At 45.3% G+C, this 24,135-nt stretch overlaps 1 protein-coding gene across 1 annotated transcript in view; it reads right to left on the bottom strand.

The window, feature by feature from the left end:
* Positions 1–24,135, bottom strand: part of LOC126455644 (cytochrome b5-related protein-like) — a 117,442-nt gene that overhangs the window by 31,696 nt on the left and 61,611 nt on the right. Inside the window, exon 2 of the mRNA XM_050091411.1 lies at positions 3,258–3,462. Coding sequence (XP_049947368.1) covers positions 3,258–3,462 — 205 coding nt within the window. The remainder of the gene's footprint in view (positions 1–3,257; positions 3,463–24,135) is intronic.

Genomic DNA, 24,135 nt, shown 5'->3' on the forward strand with positions numbered 1-24,135 from the left:
CTTTTCGGATGAATCGACGCTTTAGCTATTGGGTAAAGTAAACAACCACAATGTAAGAATTTTGGGATCACAAAATCCTGGCGTCGTCGTTGAACATAAAGGAGACTCGCCGATACTGAATGTGTCATGTGCCGTTTCTGTTCACAAAGTTTATGGACCTTTCTGGAAGTGCCGCAAAAATGTTTGTTTCCTCAACTTCACAAAGATTCTAATGATTTCATTTTTATGTGTGATAGCGCCTAACTTTCACCTTGAGATGCGGCGTTATGTAACCAACAGCATCCCACAACGTTGGGTTGGAAGAGATGGACAAGATGATGTTCTTCATTGCTTTTGGCCTCCCAAGTCACCAGACCTCTGACCTCTGACCTGAAGCGGTAGATAAAAGACAAAGTACACTCCTGGAAATTGAAATAAGAACACCGTGAATTCATTGTCCCAGGAAGGGGAAACTTTATTGACACATTCCTGGGGTCAGATACATCACATGATCACACTGACAGAACCACAGGCACATAGACACAGGCAACAGAGCATGCACAATGTCGGCACTAGTACAGTGTATATCCACCTTTCGCAGCAATGCAGGCTGCTATTCTCCCATGGAGACGATCGTAGAGATGCTGGATGTAGTCCTGTGGAACGGCTTGCCATGCCATTTCCACCTGGCGCCTCAGTTGGAAGAGCGTTCGTGCTGGACGTGCAGACCGCGTGAGACGGCGCTTCATCCAGTCCCAAACATGCTCAATGGGGGACAGATCCGGAGATCTTGCTGGCCAGGGTAGTTGACTTACACCTTCTAGAGCACGTTGGGTGGCATGGGATACATGCGGACGTGCATTGTCCTGTTGGAACAGCAAGTTCCCTTGCCGGTCTAGGAATGGTAGAACGATGGGTTCGATGACGGTTTGGATGTACCGTGCACTATTCAGTGTCCCCTCGACGATCACCAGTGGTGTACGGCCAGTGTAGGAGATCGCTCCCCACACCATGATGCCGGGTGTTGGCCCTGTGTGCCTCGGTCGTATGCAGTCCTGATTGTGGCGCTCACCTGCACGGCGCCAAACACGCATACGACCATCATTGGCACCAAGGCAGAAGCGACTCTCATCGCTGAAGACGACACGTCTCCATTCGTCCCTCCATTCACGCCTGTCGCGACACCACTGGAGGCGGGCTGCACGATGTTGGGGCGTGAGCGGAAGACGGCCTAACGGTGTGCGGGACCGTAGCTCAGCTTCATGGAGACGGTTGCGAATGGTCCTCGCCGATACCCCAGGAGCAACAGTGTCCCTAATTTGCTGGGAAGTGGCGGTGCGGTCCCCTACGGCACTGCGTAGGATCCTACGGTCTTGGCGTGCACCCGTGCGTCGCTGCGGTCCGTTGCCAGGTCGACGGGCACGTGCACCTTCCGCCGACCACTGGCGACAACATCGATGTACTGTGGAGCCCCACGTGTTGAGCAATTCGGCGGTACGTCCACCCGGCCTCCCGCATGCCCACTATACGCCCTCGCTCAAAGTCCGTCAACTGCACATACGGTTCACGTCCACGCTGTCGCGGCATGCTACCAGTGTTAAAGACTGCGATGGAGCTCCGTATGCCACGGCAAACTGGCTGACACTGACGGCGGCGGTGCACAAATGCTGCGCAACTAGCGCCATTCGACGGCCAACACCGCGGTTCCTGGTGTGTCCGCTGTGCCGTGCGTGTGATCATTGCTTGTACAGCCCTCTCGCAGTGTCCGGAGCAAGTATGGTGGGTCTGACACACCGGTGTCAATGTGTTCTTTTTTCCATTTCCAGGAGTGTATTTGTCCACCCGCCCCCCTTTCCCCTGTGGCAGCTACTCAGCAAGAGCTGAGAAATCGAATTGTTGAAACTATCGATTCGACTACGTAGACAAGTAGCTGGAAGGTTTAGCTAAATTTTGAAAATGAAACGTTTTTAACTGTCACTGTGGTTTCCATTTCGCGACCGATCGGACCTTGATAGAAAAATATCCCTCGTAAAATAACGTATCGTACGGTAATTCGTCTTCTCCATTTAAAAGGGAAAAACATTACCACTATCCAAGCTGAGTTTGTAGAACTATACAGCAACAATGCGTCATCATTTTATCCAGTGGTTAGATGGCGCAGACCCTTCCAGCGCGATCGAACAAGTCAGGACGACGAGAAAGATGTGGCAGATCATCTCTGTGGAGAACCAGCGATCGCAAACGAAGTCGAGACTATATGCTCAAGACTGGTAGACTGGTGTATCACAATCCAGGAAATAGTGAAAAAACTTAAAATCAAATATTAATCAGTTTTCAGTGTACTGCACGATATTTTGGATATGACATAGGTCGCACTCTGTGGATTTCGTGACTGCTCTCGCCCATTCAAAAAGTTCGTCAAACCGAGGCAGCAGCAAATGTGTTAACATATGTGTCAGGACAGTTCAAAATGGTTCAAATGGCTCTGAGCACTATGGGACTTAACTGCTGTGGCCATCAGCCCCCTAGAACTTAGAACTACTTAAAACTAACTAACCTAAGGACATCACACACATCCATGCCCGAGGCAGGATTCGAACCTGCGACCGCTGCGGTCGTGCGGTTCCAGACTGTAGCGCCTAGAACCGCTCGGCCACTCCAGCCGACGTCAGCACAGTGACTGGACATTCTCTGTTAATTCTGTGGCTAGGTGATCGATGCTACTATTAGTGATTTTGCAAGACTGCAGCCATTATGCATTTACGAGTGCTTTATTTCCTTTTAATGCGTTGCTTAAATTACGTATCTGAATAAATCGATAGCGTTCTGATTGCCAAGTAGTCGAGCCGGCATGGGACATTAAACAGACAAGTTATGTTTTCTGCTCTCGCCTGGTGCCTTGTAATAGTTGCAACTTAGTGACTGATTCTCATAGTTACTTGTGCTTGCAACGCTCTGTAGTGAACCGACGAAAGAGGTTCCCTGATAGTTGCAGTACTCTTGGTGCGGCTATCTCGCGCGGTCATTAATGTGATTTTGCGTGTTTCTCTACGTGCTGCCAACTGCGAGGGATCAATTCTCACCGACTGTACTACAGTCACGTGGGAAATAAAAACAGACTCATACGGCAAACGCATAATCCCGTGTCTATTGTGTCCACAAGCTACTGCTGACGACATTGCACTGTATGGTCGTATTTCGTATGAAACTGAGACCCTACTAAATGAGTTAGATCACGAGTCAAGGTGTGTGCGGTTGGTGGAGACTGTTGGGTATACCTTGGTGAGAGTGATCCAGTCCGCGCCACCAGGGTGGGACTTTTCCCAGCCGGACAGATCGTAGAGGCGGTCGTGGACGCGCCACAGGCCCTCGGCGCCATCATCCTCCCGCCGGCCCTGCAGCCACATGCCTCCCGTGTGGAGAGGCCCATCGCGGAGGGACGGGTACTTCCACAGGCCCGGCAGCGACGACCTGGACTTTTCCCTGCGGACACAGAAACAGTTTTCCGTATTCGACATATCACGGCTGCGTCTTTTGTTTTGGAATATGTTAATCATCAGACTACAGAACGCTATAAGAGTGAACCAGAAAAAACCTCACGTTATCAGGAACGGCTATAAAGCAATATTATATAAATTCCGTAGAATTTTTGGAACACGTGAGGCAATACTGACCTTATGACTTATCTTAGAAGCTAGGTTAAGGAAAGGCAAACCTACGTTTCTAGCATTTGTAGACTTAGAGAAAGCTTTTGACAATGTTGACTGGAATACTCTCTTTCAAATTCTGAAGGTGGCAGGGGTAAAATACAGGAAGCGAAAGCCTATTTACACTTTGTACAGATACCAGATGGCAGTTATAAGAGTCGAGGGGCATGAAAGGGAAGCAGCGGTTGGGAAGGGAGTGAGACAGGGTTGTAGCCTAACCCCGATGTTATTCAATCTGTATATTGAGCAAGCAGTGATGGAAACAAAAGAAAAATTCGGAGGAGGTATTAAAATAAATGGAGAAGAAATAAAAACTTTGAGGTTCGCCGATGACATTGTAATTCTGTCAGAGACAGCAAAGGACTTGGAAGAGCAGTTGAACGGAATGGACATTGTCTTGAAAGGAGGCTACAAAATGAACATCAACAAAAGAAAAACGAGGATAATGGAATGTAGTCGAATTAAGTCGGGTGATGCTGAGATAATTAGATTAGGTAATGAGACACTTATAGTAGTAAAGGAGTTTTGCTATTTGGGGAGCAAAATAACTGATCATGGTCGAAGTAGAGAGGATACAAAATGTATACTGGCAATGGCAAGGAAAGCGTTTCTGAAGAAGAGAAATTTATTAACATCGAGTATAGATTTAAATGTCAGGAAGTCGTTTCTGAAAGTATTTGTATGTAGTGCAGCCATGTATGGAAGTGAAACATGGACGATAACTAGTTTGGACAAGAAGAGAATAGAAGCTTTCGAAATGTGGTGCTACAGAAGAATGCTAAAGATTAGCTGGGTAGATCATATATCTAATGAGGAGGTATTGAATAGGATTGGGGAGAAGAGGAGTTTGTGGCACAACTTGACTAGAAGAAGGGATCGGTTGGTAGGACATGTTCTGAGGCACCAAGGGATCACCAATTTAGTACTGGAGGGCAGCGTGGAGGGTAAAAATCGTAGAGGGAGACCAAGAGATGAATACACTAACCAGATATAGAAGGATGTAGGTTGCAGTATGTACTGGGAGATGAAGAAGCTTGCACAGGATAGAGTAGCATTGAGAGCTGCATCAAAGCAGTCTTAGGACTGAAGACCAAACAACAACAACAACATGGCATTTAAAAAAATTAAATATGTTAGATGATTTTGTTAAATTGTCTATATCACAAATACGATGGGCGTTCAATAAGGAATGCAACACTTTTTTCTTGGTAAATTTCAGTTGGAAAAGTGCGAAATTTGTTGTGTGGCATCGTGGAAAATTCCCGCTTCAGCCACTATAGTTTCACGAAGTTCCCATGGGTGGCGGAGCTATGCCTAGCCTTTCCAAGCAGACAGCTGTCATTGAGTTTCTTTTCGCGAAAAACCAGAGCATCACAGGTATAATAGGGGCTTGCAAAACGTTTAGGGAGACCTGATGGTGAACGAAAGCACAGTGAGTCATGGGCGAGGCGTCTGTCATAATTGCAACAAGGTCGCGTAAACTGTCCGATCTCCCGTGTGCCAGCCCGTTGCACACACCTATGATTCCTGCATTGTTGGAACATGCCGACACTCTTATTCGAGGAGATCAACGAATCACAAACACCTCACTGCTGGACGTCTCTGTTGGTAGTGTTGTCTGATGTCCCCCCTTGGGCTGCAACGATCAACTCCGAAGTGTATTTTGCTACTCGCAGGAAACTGAAGAAACAGCTTCAACGTGTTCGTCATCACAAAAATGCAAACGAAATTCTCTTTCTCCATGACGCCGAACGGCGTCACAGAAGTCTGTGTAGCCGAGTAGAGCTCACAAAACTTCATTTGACTGTTCTTCAAAAAAAATGGCTCTGAGCACTATGGGACTTAACAGCTGTGGTCATCAGTCCCCAAGAACTTAGAACTACTTAAACCTAACTAACCTAAGGACATCACACACATCCATGCCCGAGGCAGGATTCGAACCTGCGACCGTAGCAGTCGCACGGTTCCGGACTGCGCGCCTAGAACCGCGAGACCACCGCGGCCGGCGACTGTTCTTCCTTAACCACTTTACAGCCCGGATCTCGCACCTTCCGAGTTCCATCTGTTTGGCCGAATGAAGTATGCTCTCCACGATAAGCATTCCGTAGATGACGAGGTGGTTATTGATGCAACAAGACGTTGGCTGCGATGTCGACCAGTACAGTGGTATCTTGTAGGCGTACACAGCCTTCCAATAACGTAGAGTAAGGCCGTCGCACTGATCTGAGATTATGTTGAAAAACAGTTCATTGCAGCCACAAGAGTGGGGAATAATATGAGGTATTGACATCGTGAATAAAACCGACCTGCTTTTAGAAAAAAGAGTGTTGCATTACTTATACAAGAACCCTCTTAATATACGATGTTAAAATTTGATAACTGCAAGGTCGAAACAAATTAATATGGCGACTGCCCATGTTCGACGAAAACGTGCAATAACTACCAACACATTACATGTGGCAGCACTAGCAGTGGAGGGTATATAAAGCATGTGGGGGGGAAACAGTGCAGTCGTTGTCGTAATGCGGAAACAGAGCAATTTATCTGACGTCCAAATGGGCTTGAGCATGAGCTCTCGAGCCGAGAGTGGAAGCAAGTGCGAAACGGCTAAGTCTGTAAACTGTTCGCGTGCCGCCGTGGTTAAACTATATGGTTACAGAGATGTGGATGGACGAACAGACGTGCAGCCGTTGAGCAACTGACCGCTCAGACGAACTAAGGAGCTACCCACAGTGTCTCCTCAAAGACCAGTCAGCGAACTTTGCTGGGTATGGCCCTCCACAGCAGGCGCCTGGTTCACGTACCCATGCTGACTGTGTTGCTCATCAGTGACGAAGGTTGGGATTCGCACGCCAGTATCCAACTGGACGTCCACTGTGTGGCGAAAAGTGGCCTTTCAGATGAATCATGTTTTTTGTTCCATAGAACATATGGCCGTTGACGGGTACGGCGTATAACGCGTGAAAGCAAAGAGTCCAGGCTGGAGGAGGGAGCGTTATAGTCTGAGGAATGTTTTCTGTGACATTCCCTGGGTGATCTCGTCATTCTGGAAGGCACAATGGATCGACACAAGCATGCATCTATCCTTGCGGAGCATGTCCAACCCCACCTGCAGTTTTGTTTTCTTTTCCTCGGCATGATGCCATCGACCAGCAGGTTGAGTTTACCGTACTGCCCTGGCCAACAAAATCGCCGGATTTACACCCAATCGAGAAACTGTGAGACCGTCATGATCGGGCTGCTTGCGACATGGTTCCTCAACAGAGGAACCTAGCGCAGTTGGCCACAACACTGCAATCGGAATAGCGCCACATTGCTATCGATATCTTCCAGAACCTCTTTAACTCTGTTCCTGCACACCTCTCAGCCGTCCGCGCTGCAAAATGTGATTATTCAGCCTTTTGACAGGTGGTCACGTTAATACGACTGGACAGTGCGGTTTCGGCTGTTCATACAACCATCTTCAGATCAGTCATGTTAAAGTATTATGTCAGCGTATAGAATAACTTGTGAAAACCAAAGAAATAAAATGTAAGTAGATCATGCTGCTCAAATTTGAATGTCACCTACACAAAACCATAACAAGTCTTGTTTTTGTTTTGTTCTGATAAGTTATATTTTGTAACGACGAAGTATAAATATTTTATAGTCGACTGAAATTTTATTAAGCACGGTCTAGGATCAGCCTTTTATTACGTTGGTATAGCCAGCATCTTATTGACGTTGTCTCTTATATGAGCATCTACCACTTAGAGAGACCATTCGGTCAATCCATATTCTATACACAGATATAATACTTTACCGTGATTGATCTGAAGATGATTATCTGAACAACCGAAACTAGTTATCAAATTTTAATAAACATATTATTTGTCATCCAAATAAACTTAAAAATTTTATAGTTAGTTTTTATTTTTTTATTTTAATTTCATAGATTCTTAAGGAGTTTTTTCTGAGTACCTTGGTAAAAGGCAAACGTAGTCTTCTGTGGCTCGTTAAAGTCCAACTGCAGTTCGTTTGATTTCTTACCTCCATATACATTTCTATTGCTCTGAAAATATATGCACAACAGTGCAAACATCGACGGTCTTTTTGGAAACAAACTCGTTTCATGCAATAACGGTATTTGTCGCTGACAACAGTTATGCCCACATTATTCTTCGCCCTCAAGCTTGCACTCAGAACTAGTTAGTTCTCTCTCTCCTTCTCTCTCTTTCTCTGTTCCTTCTTTCTTTCTTTTTTCTAACAGGGGAAACTGTCCATCGCGACCCCCTCAGGTTTAATGGTAAGAGGGCCCAGTGCACAGCTCTTCAAAAGTTGAACACAGATCAACACCAGGAAGAACGTGTACGGAACAATAAAAAAAAGTAAAATTGAAACAGGAGAAGAAGTGGAATTATAGGGTAGCTCGAAACAGTAACGGCGTCTTGGTGAAGTAGTCATGGTGTTGGACTGACAAGTAGGCGAGTCCTGTTCAAACCTCCCTGGTATCATTTTTTTTTTTTTTTTTCAAATTTGTGTCTGTGTCGTGGTGTAAAGTACGTTTGCAACAGCGGGGAGTAAAGAAGAAACCTATAATGTCAGTTGATTCTGCACAACTACTCTGTTAGCAGCCGAAAGGAATTGGCATTCGAATGGGAACCGCAAACGTTTGATGACAAGGCGACAGGTCAACCGAACCCTCCATCGGAAAACACGTCTGGTGTGTCATACACGGCATTAATGTCAGTACGTGTGTCGTATGATAGGAATCTCTTATCAACGCACGTAATTTGTACCCCTGGTAAGTGACTGAGATATGCCTCCTTGCCCAAATTAGGTGTTCGAATGAATGTGAATGTGATCACTCCCAAGGAAATGAGTAAAACACAGCAGTTTGTCACATAAGGTGCAAAAAATGAACGCAACGGTTTCAGAGTCACACAGTTTCTCTGTGCTCTGTCAAAACAAATGTTTTTAATGTTTTTAAGTTGCATTCCGTTTTAGGAATTTTGACTGTTGAATTCCTTTGTTGTATTGTAGTTCACACCCGTTTATTTATTGTTTTCGTTTCTGTGAGACGTCTATGCAGCATCTCGCCTGCTCTCACTATTAATCACGTTTACTTGCGACTGTAACGTATTCTTACCACGTGATTCACATTCTATAACCAATGTATAGTATGATAACTCCTAAGACTACAGAGATGATGATGATGATGTTTGGTTTGTGGGGCGCTCAACTGCGTGGTCATCAGCGCCCGTACAATTATCCAGTCTTTGCTCAGTCCAATTTCGCCACTTTCCTGCATGATGATGAAATGATGAGGACAACACAAACACCCAGTCATCTCGAGGCAGGTGAAAATCCCTGACCCCGCCAGGAATCGAACCCGGGACCCCGTGCTCGGGAAGCGAGAACGCTACCGCGAAACCACGAGCGGCGGACTAGGACTACAGAGAGAGAACAAACATTTCAATGACAATACGGACAATTCATAATGTTGTGAAAAAAAAGAAAATAAAATTTATGGCGCGAGGGTGTTCTGAACAGGGCTCGTCTACTTGACAGTACAACACTTTGACCGCTTAACCACGACACCACGGCTGATCACTTTCGTTCAATATTGCACTTCTTAGCTTGGACCGTTCAGTGCTTTTATTTAGCTTTTTTTTCACAGTTCAGTATAATTTCTTCCTGTTTTTGTGCTTGATCTGTGGTCAGGTTTATGCGGGCTATCCACTCGCCCATCTTACCAGTAAAACAGAGGGGTGTGCGGTGGAGAGCTTCCCTTCTAAGCAATGTTAGTTGTATGTCAAATGTGGTATACAGGCCAGCACGAGCCTTATATTACATTGAGGAGTTAAGAGTTAGCTGGGGGAGGTGCTGATCGATCAAATGGAGTTATCTAGAGTCATGCAGTGGAGTCACTTCGCCTTTCCGAGGTTACCGGTAACATGGGTATCGAAATAAAATGGTTCAAATGGCTCTGAGCACTATGGGACTTAACATCTATGGTCATCAGTCCCCTAGAACTTAGAACTACTTAAACCTAACTAACCCAAGGACAGCACACAACACCCAGCCATCACGAGGCAGAGAAAATCCCTGACCCCGCCGGGAATCGAACCCGGGAACCCGGGCGTGGGAAGCGAGAACGCTACCGCACGACCACGAGATGCGGGCAGGTATCGAAATAAACTGAAGTATTCATATCCTTGGTCACATTTTGATTTATTTAAACTGATAACTGGTTTCGGTTTTACATCCATCATCAAGTCTTAGAAAGTACTGAGGCGCATAGGATACGAAGTTGTAACAGCAAAGTGAGCCTGGTAGAGCTATATAGGTTTGAACGAAGCGGTATGGCCAAACTTACAGGAAACATTCCTCACACATAGACAAAGAAAATATGTTACTTGGATATGATCCGAAGACGCTTTATTTCCATGTTAGGTCTCATTTTCTACTTCTCTTCACAGTCACATTAATCGTGGGAAACACACAGAAACATAACGTACCAGCACTGCATGAAACATTTTATTACATGAAATGTTCAAAGCAGGCCCTACCCTCTTGCTTATATTATACACTCCTGGAAATGGAAAAAAGAACACATTGACACCGGTGTGTCAGACCCACCATACTTGCTCCGGACACTGCGAGAGGGCTGTACAAGCAATGATCACACGCACGGCACAGCGCACACACCAGGAACCGCGGTGTTGGCCGTCGAATGGCGCTAGCTGCGCAGCATTTGTGCACCGCCGCCGTCAGTGTCAGCCAGTTTGCCGTGGCATACGGAGCTCCATCGCAGTCTTTAACACTGGTAGCATGCCGCGACAGCGTGGACGTGAACCGTATGTGCAGTTAACGGACTTTGAGCGAGGGCGTATAGTGGGCATGCGGGAGGCCGGGTGGACTTACCGCCGAATTGCTCAACACGTGGGGCGTGAGGTCTCCACAGTACATCGATGTTGTCGCCAGTGGTCGGCGGAAGGTGCACGTGCCCGTCGACCTGGGACCGGACCGCAGCGACGCACGGATGCACGCCAAGACCGTAGGATCCTACGCAGTGCCGTAGGGGACCGCACCGCCACTTCCCAGCAAATTAGGGACACTGTTGCTCCTGGGGTATCGGCGAGGACCATTCGCAACCGTCTCCATGAAGCTGGGCTACGGTCCCGCACACCGTTAGGCCGTCTTCCGCTCACGCCCCAACATCGTGCAGCCCGCCTCCAGTGGTGTCGCGACAGGCGTGAATGGAGGGACGAATGGAGACGTGTCGTCTTCAGCGATGAGAGTCGCTTCTGCCTTGGTGCCAATGATGGTCGTATGCGTGTTTGGCGCCGTGCAGGTGAGCGCCACAATCAGGACTGCATACGACCGAGGCACACAGGGCCAACACCCGGCATCATGGTGTGGGGAGCGATCTCCTACACTGGCCGTACACCACTGGTGATCGTCGAGGGGACACTGAATAGTGCACGGTACATCCAAACCGTCATCGAACCCATCGTTCTACCATTCCTAGCCCGGCAAGGGAACTTGCTGTTCCAACAGGACAATGCACGTCCGCATGTATCCCGTGCCACCCAACGTGCTCTAGAAGGTGTAAGTCAACTACCCTGGCCAGCAAGATCTCCGGATCTGTCCCCCATTGAGCATGTTTGGGACTGGATGAAGCGTCGTCTCACGCGGTCTGCACGTCCAGCACGAACGCTGGTCCAACTGAGGCGCCAGGTGGAAATGGCATGGCAGGCCGTTCCACAGGACTACATCCAGCATCTCTACGATCGTCTCCATGGGAGAATAGCAGCCTGCATTGCTGCGAAAGGTGGATATACACTGTACTAGTGCCGACATTGTGCATGCTCTGTTGCCTGTGTCTATGTGCCTGTGGTTCTGTCAGTGTGATCATGTGATGTATCTGACCCCAGGAATGTGTCAATAAAGTTTCCCCTTCCTGGGACAATGAATTCACGGTGTTCTTATTTCAATTTCCAGGAGTGTAGAACACTTTCCTAAATGAAATGTTCAAAATGCCCTCCGTTGTACACTAAGGTAACAAAGTCACCGGATACCTCCTAATATACCTCCTTTTTCCCGGCTTAGTGCAGCAATTCGACATGGCTTGGACTCAACAAGTCATTGGAAGTCCCCGGAAGAAATATTGAACCATGCTACCTGTACAACCGTCAATAGTTGTGGAAATGTTGCCAGTGCAGGATTTTTTGCACGAATTGAACTCTCGATTATGTCTCCTAAATGTTCAATGGGATTCATGTCTGGCGTTCCGGGTGGCCAAATCATTCGTTCTAATCACCAGAATGCTCTTCAAACCAGTCGCGAATAACTATGGCCAGTGACGTGGCGTATTGTCATCCATAAAAATTCCTTCATTGTTTGGGAACATAAAGTCCATGAATGGGTGCAATGGTCTCTAAGTAGCCAAACATAACCAGGATACAGTCCGTTCCACGTAAACACACCCCCCACCATTATGGAGCCATCGCCAGCTTGCAGAGTGCCTTGTTGACAACTTGGGTCCGTGGCTTCGTGGGGACTGTGCCACGATCTTACCAACTGAAATGGAGACTCGTCTGACCAGACCACGGTTTTCCAGTCGTCTAGGCTCCAAATGATATGGTCACGAGCCCAGGAGAGGGGCTGCAGGTGATGTGCTGTTAGCAAAGGCACACAGGTCGGTCGTCTACTGCCATAGCCCATTAACGCCACATTTCGCCGCACTGTCCTGAAGGATACGTTTATCGTATGTCCCACATTGAGTCCTGTGCTTATTTCACCTAGTGTTACTTGTCTGTTAGCACCTACAATTCTACGCCGCCTCTCTAGGTCGTCAAGTGTCGGCCATCGGCCACTGCGTTCTCCGTGGTGAGAGTAATGCCTGAAATTTGGTTTTCTCGGCACACTCTTGACATTGAGGATCTCGGAATACTGAATTCCTAACGATTTCCGGAATGATCTCTCCTTTGCGTCTACCTCCAACTACGATTCAACATTCAAAGTCTGTTAATTGCCATCGTGCGGCCATAATCACGAGTGAAACCTTTTCACGTAAACCAGTGGGGTACAAATGACAGCTCCGCCAATGCACTGCCTTTTTGTGCCTCGTGTACGCGATACTACCGCCATCTGTATAGGTGCATACCGCTACCCCATGACTTCTGTCACCTCAGTGTACATGCATCAACTCGTCGTCGCATGAATCCTCATGGGCTGATGTATCCCTGGAGAACCACATCATCAACAAAGATTTTCTGTCATCGTTTGGGACGGCATTATCGGTGACAGTTAGAGCCTTGTGATCTTCCACCCAGGCACGACGTAGTAACTTACCAGATTTTTCTAAAGAATACTCTACCTGTTCTGCTACAACATGTCCCTTTACGAGTACGAGAAAACATGTGCTTCATGCATGATGGAGCCCCTCTTCATTTCAGTGTTAAGGTTCGTAGACTTCCAAATAGCGCCTTCGGTAACACCTTGTATGATGATGATGGTATGGCATTGAAGGCGAGGAGCAGCCTTCCTCTCCGACTCCACGTGGGTGAACCAGTTTCTTGGCCTCCACGCTCTCCGGACCTCAACCCACAGTAATTCCATTCGTGCGGGCATTAGAAAGCTCTTGTGTACAGAACCACAGTGCGGATGTACAGAGCCCTCGTGCCCGTCCTGTGGAAGGCTGTAAAACAATACTCAGTTCTCCAGGCATACGTCAATGTATTAGATATTCACTGTGACGTCTGGCTGATGCATGCATCCTTGCTAATGAAGGGTATTTCGAACAATTCATTTAGGAAAGCGTTTCATACTGTAACCTAGAGGGTAGGGCCTATTTTGAACATTTCATGTAACGCTGCTACGATCTATTTCTGTTTGTTTTCCACGAGAAAAGTGATTATGAAGAGAAGAAGAAAGGGGGCCCTAACGAGGAAATAAAACGATATTTTTTTTTCTATGTATGAGCAATGTTTCCTGAAAGTTTAGGTACACCTGTGTGTCACACCTTGTATGATGATGATGGTATGGCATTGAAGGCGAGGAGCAGCCTTCCTCTCCGAGTCCAGTCGCCGAGTTGCGCAGATGCAAGTCTTTGCAGCTGACACCACATAGAGTAACTTGCATGTCCATGATGATGAGGACAACACAACACAATGTCTCCGAGCGGAGAAAATCTCCGACCCGGCATTGAATCGAACCTGGACCTGCTGCATGGCAATGCGATGCGATGAGTACTCATCTAAGGATGTGGACTACATCTTTATGATTCCACCCCACAGATCGTATCTTCGAATTTCTGTTAAAGCAATCGAACTGTTGCACTGCCGAAATCAGCGGTGTAATAGTTGTACTTTTTAACTTTATCTCGTGGGTTAAATCCTTATAAACATGACAGAGATAGTAAGGCAAAGTACTGATCGCTATCAGTATTGCAGTTATTTCGGTATCACGATTATGTGAGTCATGAAAGTCTAGACATCATTGCTAGCATCTCAAACGTGGTATCGTGACGTTGTGAGACCTACAAGGCAAGCAAGGGATTGTTACATTTGATGAATCTGTCACTATTGAAATTATATCATGGGACCTCCGCACCACAAACCGGAAACATCAAAAATGGCTGGTTGAAATGGCTCTGAGCACTATGCGACTTAACTTATGAGGTCATCAGTCGCCTAGAACTTAGAACTAATTAAACCTAACTAACCTAAGGACAACACACACATCCATTCCCGAGGCAGGATTCGAACCTGCGACCGTAGCGGTCACGCGGAAACATCAATCATTGGCTGCAGAGAAACTCTGCAACTTAAGTGCGACGATCTGGCATGGTTCACCACGACTTTATGAGTGGTGAGAGTGCCTGGTTGCGTTTATGTGCAAGCTGTTGGCCAAAAGTGCTGCGATCTCCAGAAATTTGTGCATGACCTCATCGGCCTACAGAGGTAATGTGCCGTAGTGTAGTTGGGGCATCTCTAAACTGTTGATTACTGCCGAGCGTATGGTGACGGTAAATTAGTGATCACTGAAGAAAAAAAGGATGAAAGGATGTATTCAGCAGGTAGAGACGAGAAAATGCCGGAAATTATGAAAGTAGAATATGAAGCTAGGAAAACGGAGAAATAACTTCTTTGAGGCATGGCGCTGCGAAAGCGTATCCATGCTACAGTCCACGAGCTCTACGTCGTTGCAAGCACGCAATCCCGCTACACAATATATCTGCACTACCATCAACAAAGGAAATGTTAATCGGCAAACATGGACCAACTTTCCGCAGTGCTAGTTACATAGTTCATAAAAAATCATCCGCCTCACTTTAACCCGCTAGAGAAGTTTAAAAAATCACAGCCCTGACACTATTGATCGCAAACCTGTGGCAATCCAATTGCACTCAGATAGATATCAAGATCCTACTTCTGGACCTGAAATATAAGATACTGACAGTCTCCGTTGAACCTATAGGTAACTCCTTCCAACATCGCTGCAACGTTAGCAATTAAAAAATCTTGGGAAAATATGAAGTACGACAAACCACATCAATACGCGACACTTCAGTGTTCGCTGTAACAAAACAATTTACTTATACTTCAACAATCTTTTTCGAGTTCGTTTCTTCGACGAGCACCACCTCCACCAAACTATTAGCTCCGCAACCTAACCACGAGGCTGCCGCTCTATAATGATTCCCATTTGCACTAAATAAAAGTACACTCGACTGTGAAAGTCAAAATTGTCGATCATCAAAGTTGTTACCATAAAATTACGTACGCCTGCACTTAAATGACAACGTCCATACACAAAACTTGCAATCCCTGCTAACACTACAACTCCTAGTATTGACCACGCTGGTGCTGCTTCTTCCCTTCATGAGGCTCCATAACCAACTCTTCAACTTTCCGAGTTCCAAGCAGTCTCGAAAATTCGTTAAATATGTAAGGCCTTTTAACAAATCAGCGCTGTGGCTACAGAATATCACTTACGGACGTTCTCGCTGACTAAGTCTCTCGTCAACTATAATCTATTTCGTTCTGTCGCCCGACAGAACGGCAAAACAAATCGTAACGTAATTTTCCTAACTAACGAATAGAAACGATCGTGTGATGTCATGGCTCAACATACTGATCGTATCACGGAATGTATATCGGAGGCACGCCAATGTCTGGATCCTGAACAGAAATTGGACTCGAATTATTCGAAATAATATAGACGAGACGTAAAATTATTATCCAACAGTTTTCATACTGTTTGAGGTAAATCGATGTTTATGATACAACAGTATTACATTTACAATGGGACAGTGTGCTTTCTATGATATTTCAAGCCAGAATCCTTTATTCTACATTAATAGCCTTCTGTTTCTTCGCTTCTTTCAACGATACAGACGACAAAATAGGAGAGCGAACACAAGAGACTTCTCTGCTTCGTCACCTGCAAAAATAACTAGCTGGACAAACTGAAACGCTCAGAACCTTTCACTATGGCAAAAGTATTCCCGCCGCTGATGGGAATGGTGTGATGATAAGGAGTCCCTACAGAGGCAAACATCAGTCTAGTAGATTTATTTTTGGTGCAATTTACGCCTCTGTCATCGATAAACTGCCAATATTGTGCCTGCGTTTTATACAGACACCATTGACTGAAGCATGCCTTAGCTATGCAAAAACTTCGCCTCTTGAATGGATTGATTTTTGATAAACCCTAAAATGATAACATACATCAAACAATTGTATAGAACACATAATTTTTTTCAGATACGTAAAACGTAGTTACAAATTTCGTTCACGTGTCCTTGATTTATATTTAAATATGTGTAAAATTAGAAAACTGTGTCTCGCCCTATCATAAGTGAAGTTAAATGATAACGTCTTAAGTAGTGAACACTGATATAAATATTGTCTTAGCTAACGTAAGTAACTTTTGTAATAGTGTGTCATATATGGGAATTTTACCAAGGTTACTAATAAAGCATCGTTTTTCAGTCTGTTATGTACATTAAGGGTGTAATGGAATGTAGTCGAATTAAATCGGGTGATGCTGAGGGAATTAGATTAGGAAATGAGACGCATGAAATAGTAAATGAGTTTTACTATTTTGGGAGCAAAATAACTCATGATGGTCGAAGTAGAGAGGATATAAAATGTAGACTGGCAATGGCAAAGAAAGCGTTTCTGAAGAAGAGAAATTTGTTAACATCAAGTATAGATTCAAGTGTCAGGAAGTCGTTTCTGAAAGTATTTGTATGGAGTGTAGCCATGTATGGATGTGAAACATGGACGATAAATAGTTTAGACAAGAAGAGAATAGAAGCTTTCGAAATGTGGTACTACAGAAGAATGCTGAAGATTAGATGGATAGATCACATAACTAATGATGAGGTATTGAATAGAATTGGGGAGAAGAGGAGTTTGTGGCACAGCTTGACTAGAAGAAGGGATCGCTTGGTAGGACGTATTCTGAGGCATCAAGGGATCGCCAATTTAGTATTGGAGGGAAGCCTTGAGGGTAAAAATCGTAGAGGGAGACCAGGAGATGAATACACTAAACAGAGTCAGAAGGATGTAGGTTGCAGTAGGTACTGGGAGATAAAGAAGCTTGCACAGGATAGGGTAGCATGGAGAGCTGCATCAAACCAGTCTCAGACCACAACAACAACAACGCTACGCAGAGCGTCCTCAAGGTCTCTGCCGTCACTGTTCGCTACATTACAGTGTCCGCATACAGTCGGTTACGTCACACACTCCACAACCAAGTTCGGCGCTAGGTCATTGTCCTCAGCTACTTCAAAGTATGCCATTCATTCTCACTGTTTACACACAGTCTGAGATCATAGCGCCGCGCGCAGGGACCGAGCAGGGTCCTTGCTGTGTCACTACTCACGCGTAGGTTGAAGCAAATGTATTGAGACTCAAGTTGACCACCATGGCTCTCAAGAGTCACTACTTTAGTTTACTGTACTTGGTACTAAATGTTCCGCGCTGTGCCGCTGGATTGTGTTCAGAACACACTCACAGTTTTGCACATACTAGCACGCTTCCATCAAACGCTGTCACAGTTTCGTTCGTGCTATATAAAACAATGCTGATTTGGGCAAGCTTCCCCGCTTCTGTCAGATTGTGCTGAAGCCATGACATAACGCCGACCCTCAGTTGTACAGTGGTAAGCTCCGTAGGTTCAAATAGTTCCCTGGATTACACTGAGGAAAGGACTATATTCAGCACTTCCTAATACTAACCTGCAATAATTTCGAACAGCAAAAATAAATCTAAGTATCTACCCACTTCGAAAATCCTAAACTCGTACCTCAGCCACCTTTATTATGCCCATTAAAGGACCCACTTTATCTCGTTAAACTAGTACACGTCCATACATTACACGCTCCTTACAATTCCCGATGGCAGATAACGAATAAGACTATCATCAGGTATATGTCTGATTAACACATTCGTCTGTGTCCTGGAGAGATGAGAAACGATAGTAACTTCCAACCGAAATGTATGTTAACATGTTTCTTATCATTCTGCTAACTAAATTCGTACATCCGGTCTAAACCTCTGTAAATTCTGCTAACTAAATTCCTACGTCCGGTCTAAACGTCAGTAAAGTTAATGCCTGAATAGCACGACGCATCAATCCCGCATTAACCTACGAACATAAACTTATTTCTAAGCAAACACGTGAATGCAGGTAAACCTGAAACAAAGGGTATTCCTACATCTAAGACAAGCATACATAACATGAATGTAGCACTTACTCCTAACTTCTAACATGCGAGACATGTGTGACGTGGGATACACACACATTGTATATGTATGATTGGTGATACAAGAACTCCACCGACCCTAACTATCATGTGTTGTTTAGAGACACCTTCTGAGAATTTTGGTACAAGGGACCCACGGAATCCAGCGGCTCGTTACAGAGCAACAACCTAGTCGAGATTTATTCGGTTTATTACCACAATCACCCTTGTTTGTGTGAAAATGCCTTAACAACAGTGAAGAAGCCTGCAATATCCAATAACCAAAAGGTACACCACACAACACAGAATAACGCAACAACCCGCAGACGAAACGCTGTAATTTGATGTTGCCGTCATACCGGGGACAGCTTAACATAGCGTCGTTGTATCGCTCGTATATTGCGTACAGTGAACCCATACACGAGGTGCATATCGACCAACTCTTCAGCAGTAAATCTATTCACATACTGTGTCACTGTTAACGTACAACTAACACTGCGGTAAACACAAACCCAAGACAAAACAGGACAACGCTGAAGGCAAGCTTGAAGGCGAAGAGTGCTGTTGTCGACAGCAGCTACCATGAGAGAATGGAAATAAGACACACTGTGCACACCGTCGACATTTGCACTGTTGTGCAGTGTTTTCTGTGCAGCACAGGTTCGAAGCTAACTGGGGCAAAAAACCAAACTATTTGCAGCAACTCGGCAACGAGCCGCCGGAGACCACGAGTCCCTCATACGAAAACGCTAAGCTATCCCTGAACAAGCTCTGAATGTTTGTAGCTAAGCTCTGATTCACCCTGTGTATACAGTGAGCTTCAAAGTTTTTGCGATAACCGTCACGGGGTGATAAACCACGTCATGATGAACAACTTTTGTTAGAGACAAAATGTTCACTGAAGCTTCAGGGCGACATCTGCATACTACCTACCCCAGTAAACTGATAGAACCATTTTCAACACGAAAACCTTAAGAATGAGTGTCTCAGGAAAAAGATATTCGAGACGCTCAGCCTAACCCCACTCACGGAGAGCAGGTAATTCGCTTGTAAGTAACAACACATTGCACACATGGAGTTCATAGTGCCTACGTCTTGCCACCTGTCAAGGGCATAATCAATTATGAAAGACGCCTAGTGTCGCCGAGAAGCTTCAGCGAAAATTTTTTCGCTAACAAAAGCTGTTCCCTGTGACGTGATCTAACCTCCACTAGACGTTTGATGCAAAGATTTTGAAACACACAGTATATTTTTGCAGGTACATTAAGTGACGGATATAGATATTGCATGCAAAACGTATAATAAAGAAGTGAAAAATTAAAATACGAATTACAGACAATGGCTGCGAGTGGGCGTTGATCTAAATCAATGGGGGAAGTTGAAACTTTGTGCCAGACTAGGTTTAGAACCCATGTCTCCTCCTTACTACGCAGATGTGCAGACCACTGCGCCGTCTGGACACCATGGTCATCACATCTGTACGGGCTATCCTGTCCCGTCAGATCCAAATCCTCAACTTATCCGCACACTACTAGTGTAGTGCCCCTTGTCCATTATCGTCATTAGTCGCTGAATTTCGCCGATTCCCGTAAGAGTTCGACCCTGGGGTACATCTCCACTGAAGAGATCATTGGCCGTCCTCGCCTAATATATACGTGATGACTGGGCATGTCAGAAAGAGAGTTAAGGCGTCATACCTGCTGCTGAAGTTTTGCTGCATCAACAGCGAAAATGTAGTAAACGATAAACTTTTTTTCATTTCATCACTTTGGGGGGGGGGGGGGGGGGGGCCGGCCGAAGTGGCCGTGCGGTTAAAGGCGCTGCAGTCTGGAACCGCAAGACCGCTACGGTCGCAGGTTCGACTCCTGCCTCGGGCATGGATGTTTGTGATGTCCTTAGGTTAGTTAGGTTTAACTAGTTCTAAGTTCTAGGGGACTAATGACCTCAGCAGTTGAGTCCCATAGTGCTCAGAGCCATTTTTGAACTTTGGGGGGTGTCAGCGAAAACAAGTTTCGTAAAAGTTTGAAATTTTCTTTAAACTTCTTTGGACGTCGCTAAGTGCTCTCATTCTCAATTATGGATGAATATAATGTGGGCAATTTCCGCGCCATGAATTTGGCTGTCTCCAGATATACCCACAGTTTCTAAGTGCAAGTATTGCTGAGTTAGATCTTTAACGTAATATTATATGTAATAATAAGTAGATTATGACAGCATTTTCAGTTAGAAACTTCGGTCAATAACTACACGAAATATTGAAAATAGATTTTTACTACCCCTACGCTGCAACTGGTAGCGAATTCCGGGACAGCGCGTTGAAAAGGAAAGATGACTGATTGACTGAAAGACCAAGTGTTAAGGAATTTTCTGGAGTTGTTATAGAATATTGAGCATCCGATGACGGGCCGTCACTATGTGTGAAGGCAGGCATTGGCGTTTTGTGGTATGTGGGCCGAAATTATAGTTTTTGTCAGTTTTTCTCTTTATAAAGTTATATTTTGGTGTCCACAGAGTGGGATCTTTTAGCCGCAGACTTGTGTTTAGTTGTTAGACTAACAACTATCTGAAAGTGTTCCTGTCGTATCAATGGACTCGGTGACATTCATTAGCAAGTTAGAGCACAAAATACACAGAAGAACCAAACAGACTGGTGCATCTGCCTAATATCGTATAGGGCCCCCGCGAGTACGCAGAAGTGCCGCAACACGATGTGGCATGGACTCGACTAATGTCTGAAGTAGTGCTGGAGAGAGCTGACACCATGAATCCTGCAGGGCTGTCCATAAATCCGTAAGAGTACGAGAGAGTGGAGATCTCTTCTGAACAGCACGTTGCAAGGCATCCCAGATACGCTCAACAGTGTCCATGTCTGGGGTGTTTGGTGGCCAGCGAAAGTGTTTAAACTCAGAATAGTGCTCCTGGGTCCACTCTGGAGCAATTCTGGACGTGTGGGGTGACGCATTGTCTTACTGGAACTGCCCAAGTCCGTCAGAATGCACCATTGAACATTAATGTATCGCTGGTGATGAGACAGTATGCTTACGTACGTGTCTCCTCTCAGAGTCGTATCTAGACGTATCAAGGGGTCCCACATCACTCCAACTACACGCGCCACACACCATTACAGAACCTCCACCAACCTGAACAATCCCCTGCTTAAATTCAGGGTCCATGGATTCATGAGGTTGTCTCCATACCCGTACACGTCCATCCGCTCGATACAATTTGAAGCGAGACTCGTCCGACCAGGCAACATGTTTCCAGTCGTCAACAGTCCAATGTGAGTGTTGACAGGCCTAGGCGAGGCGTAAAGCTTTGTGTCGTGCAGTCATCAAGTGTACACGAGTGGGCCTTCGGCTCCGAAAGCCCATATAGATGATGTTTCGTTGAATTGTTCGCATGCTGATACTTGTTGCTGGCCCAGCATTGAAATCTGCAGCTATTTGCTGGATGGTTGTACTTCTGTCACGTTGAACGATTCTCTTCAGTCGTCGTTGGTCCCGTTCTTGCTGGGTCTTTCTCCTACCGCAGCGATGACGGAGTTCTGATGTTATACCGGATTTCTGATATTCACTGTATACTCATGAAATGGTTGTACGGGAAAATCCCCACTTCATCGGTACCTCGGAGGTTCTGTGTCCCCTCGCTCGTGAGCCGAATGTAACACCACGTTCAAACTCACTGAAATCTTGATAAGCTTCCATTGCTGCAGCAGCAACCGATCTAACAACTGCGCCAGACACTTGTTGTCCTATATAGACGTTGCCGATCGCAGCGCCGTATTCTGCCTGTTTACATATCTCTGTATTTGTATACGCATGCCTACACCAATTTCTTTGGCGCTTCAGTGTAGAATGTTTGATATTTAGTGACAGTTTTACGCGAATAGTTTTTAACTGCTATCGAGAGATTGAACTTTTCTGATATTCCAGGTACATTATGAGGAACTAACTGCGAGGTTACCTGAAAATTATTTTCAGCATATACTATCCAGTCCAGTGGTTGGATCAGCTGTTGCTCTGATCCAAGCAGATACTGAAATGACTTAAAATCTGCAAGGCTAATGACGATTATTAAAAGTGTTTTACACGTATAGGAGTGCAAGCGGGTCATCCATGTCTGCAAGTAAAACGCTACCTACATAAGTAGACACGTAATTACGCCACGCAATAGATTCATGTGCGTCCCATATCACGTGTCCACATGGACAATGGCAGTGGACTTTTCTACTAGACTTCGCGAGATGAATGGGATACGGAATACTAAAAATGTTATGCTTGATCTCGAAAAATGGAGGTGGGTAAGGTCCACAAGATGCTCATGTAGATAGCAGCCAAAAATAGAAAAGTTTATGAAGGCTATACTTGATTAAAAATTATTGGATATTAAGAAACAAGTTCGTAGGTTCTAAAAAATTCTACATCTGGCTAAACAAATGGAACAGCATGAAAAAGTCACGAGAAGACGATGAAAAATGGTTTATGTGGTATAAGCAAACTAATGATGTTTCAGTCCCAAGCTTTATCAAGAACACATACTATGTTGAGAATCTACCGAAAGCTGAAATAAGAACTTCTAACCGTCAAACCCGTCTACAGCTAAGAAGAGTGCATGCGGGTGGTGAATTGAAGTGTGAGGAAAATGACCTTCCAATCTCTCTCTTCTTCCCCGCAGCCGCCTGTGGACAGCGGTATTAGTCGGACGAAAAGTTTTGCCCAATTAACCAAGTTCATAATCAACCTTACTCAGTCGTGTTTTGTTGTTACGTTCATCCTGCATACGCATAAATGGTTCAAATGGCTCTGAGCACTATGGGACTCAACTGCTGAGGTCATTAGTCCCCTAGAACTTAGAACTAGTTAAACCTAACTAACCTAAGGACATCACACACATCCATGCCCGAGGCAGGATTCGAACCTGCGACCGTAGCGGTCTCGCGGTTCCAGACTGCAGCGCCAGAACCGCGCGGCCACTTCGGCCGGCTTGCATACGCATAAAATGGCAGTGTATCGTGCACACTGACTGATGTGAATACTGTTTTCGTAGTAATGACTGTGTATACAAACTACACCTCCTACAATGCGTTGATTCGATACAATACTCGTCACATCTTATTCACTTAAAACTTGTTAATGCACGTGTTCTTCCATCTGTTTGTCGCTTAAGAAGGCATGTGTTGTCTGCTTGCGGGTTTCACACGAATTTTACCTTCCCCACTGGTTTTCTTCTCATTTTTTTTATTTACAGCGCCAGTGTGAAAGGTGACAATTCTTGTGAAACGTGCATACAAACATCATAACTTCATTGTAAGCAAGAAACAGATGAGAACCACCTTTCTCCTCCAAAGATCTTTTAACTAAATAAGATGAAACTTATGTCGTAACAGCAAAACGAATTCATGTGTACATGCACATTACCAACATTAATAAACTATTTATCCAACAGCTACCGATACCATTGCAACACAAGAGAAGAAGCTGATCGTTATTATGTGGAAGTATTAGATGTTCTAAATGTATGATGACTTAACACATTTACGTCACCTGTATGAAAGGAAGTAAGTCACGTTATGTTGATGCAATTTCATCCAGATGATGTTTTTAGAACGGCGCTTGCTACTCTGCTCTAGACTACGTCACAATGCACAATCACTGGCAGCCACATTCCTGCCATAGGCATTCTCCTCATCTGCAGACAGCACATAAA

The sequence above is a fragment of the Schistocerca serialis genome, chromosome 2, assembly GCF_023864345.2.
Source record: "Schistocerca serialis cubense isolate TAMUIC-IGC-003099 chromosome 2, iqSchSeri2.2, whole genome shotgun sequence".
NCBI lineage: Eukaryota > Metazoa > Arthropoda > Insecta > Orthoptera > Acrididae > Schistocerca > Schistocerca serialis.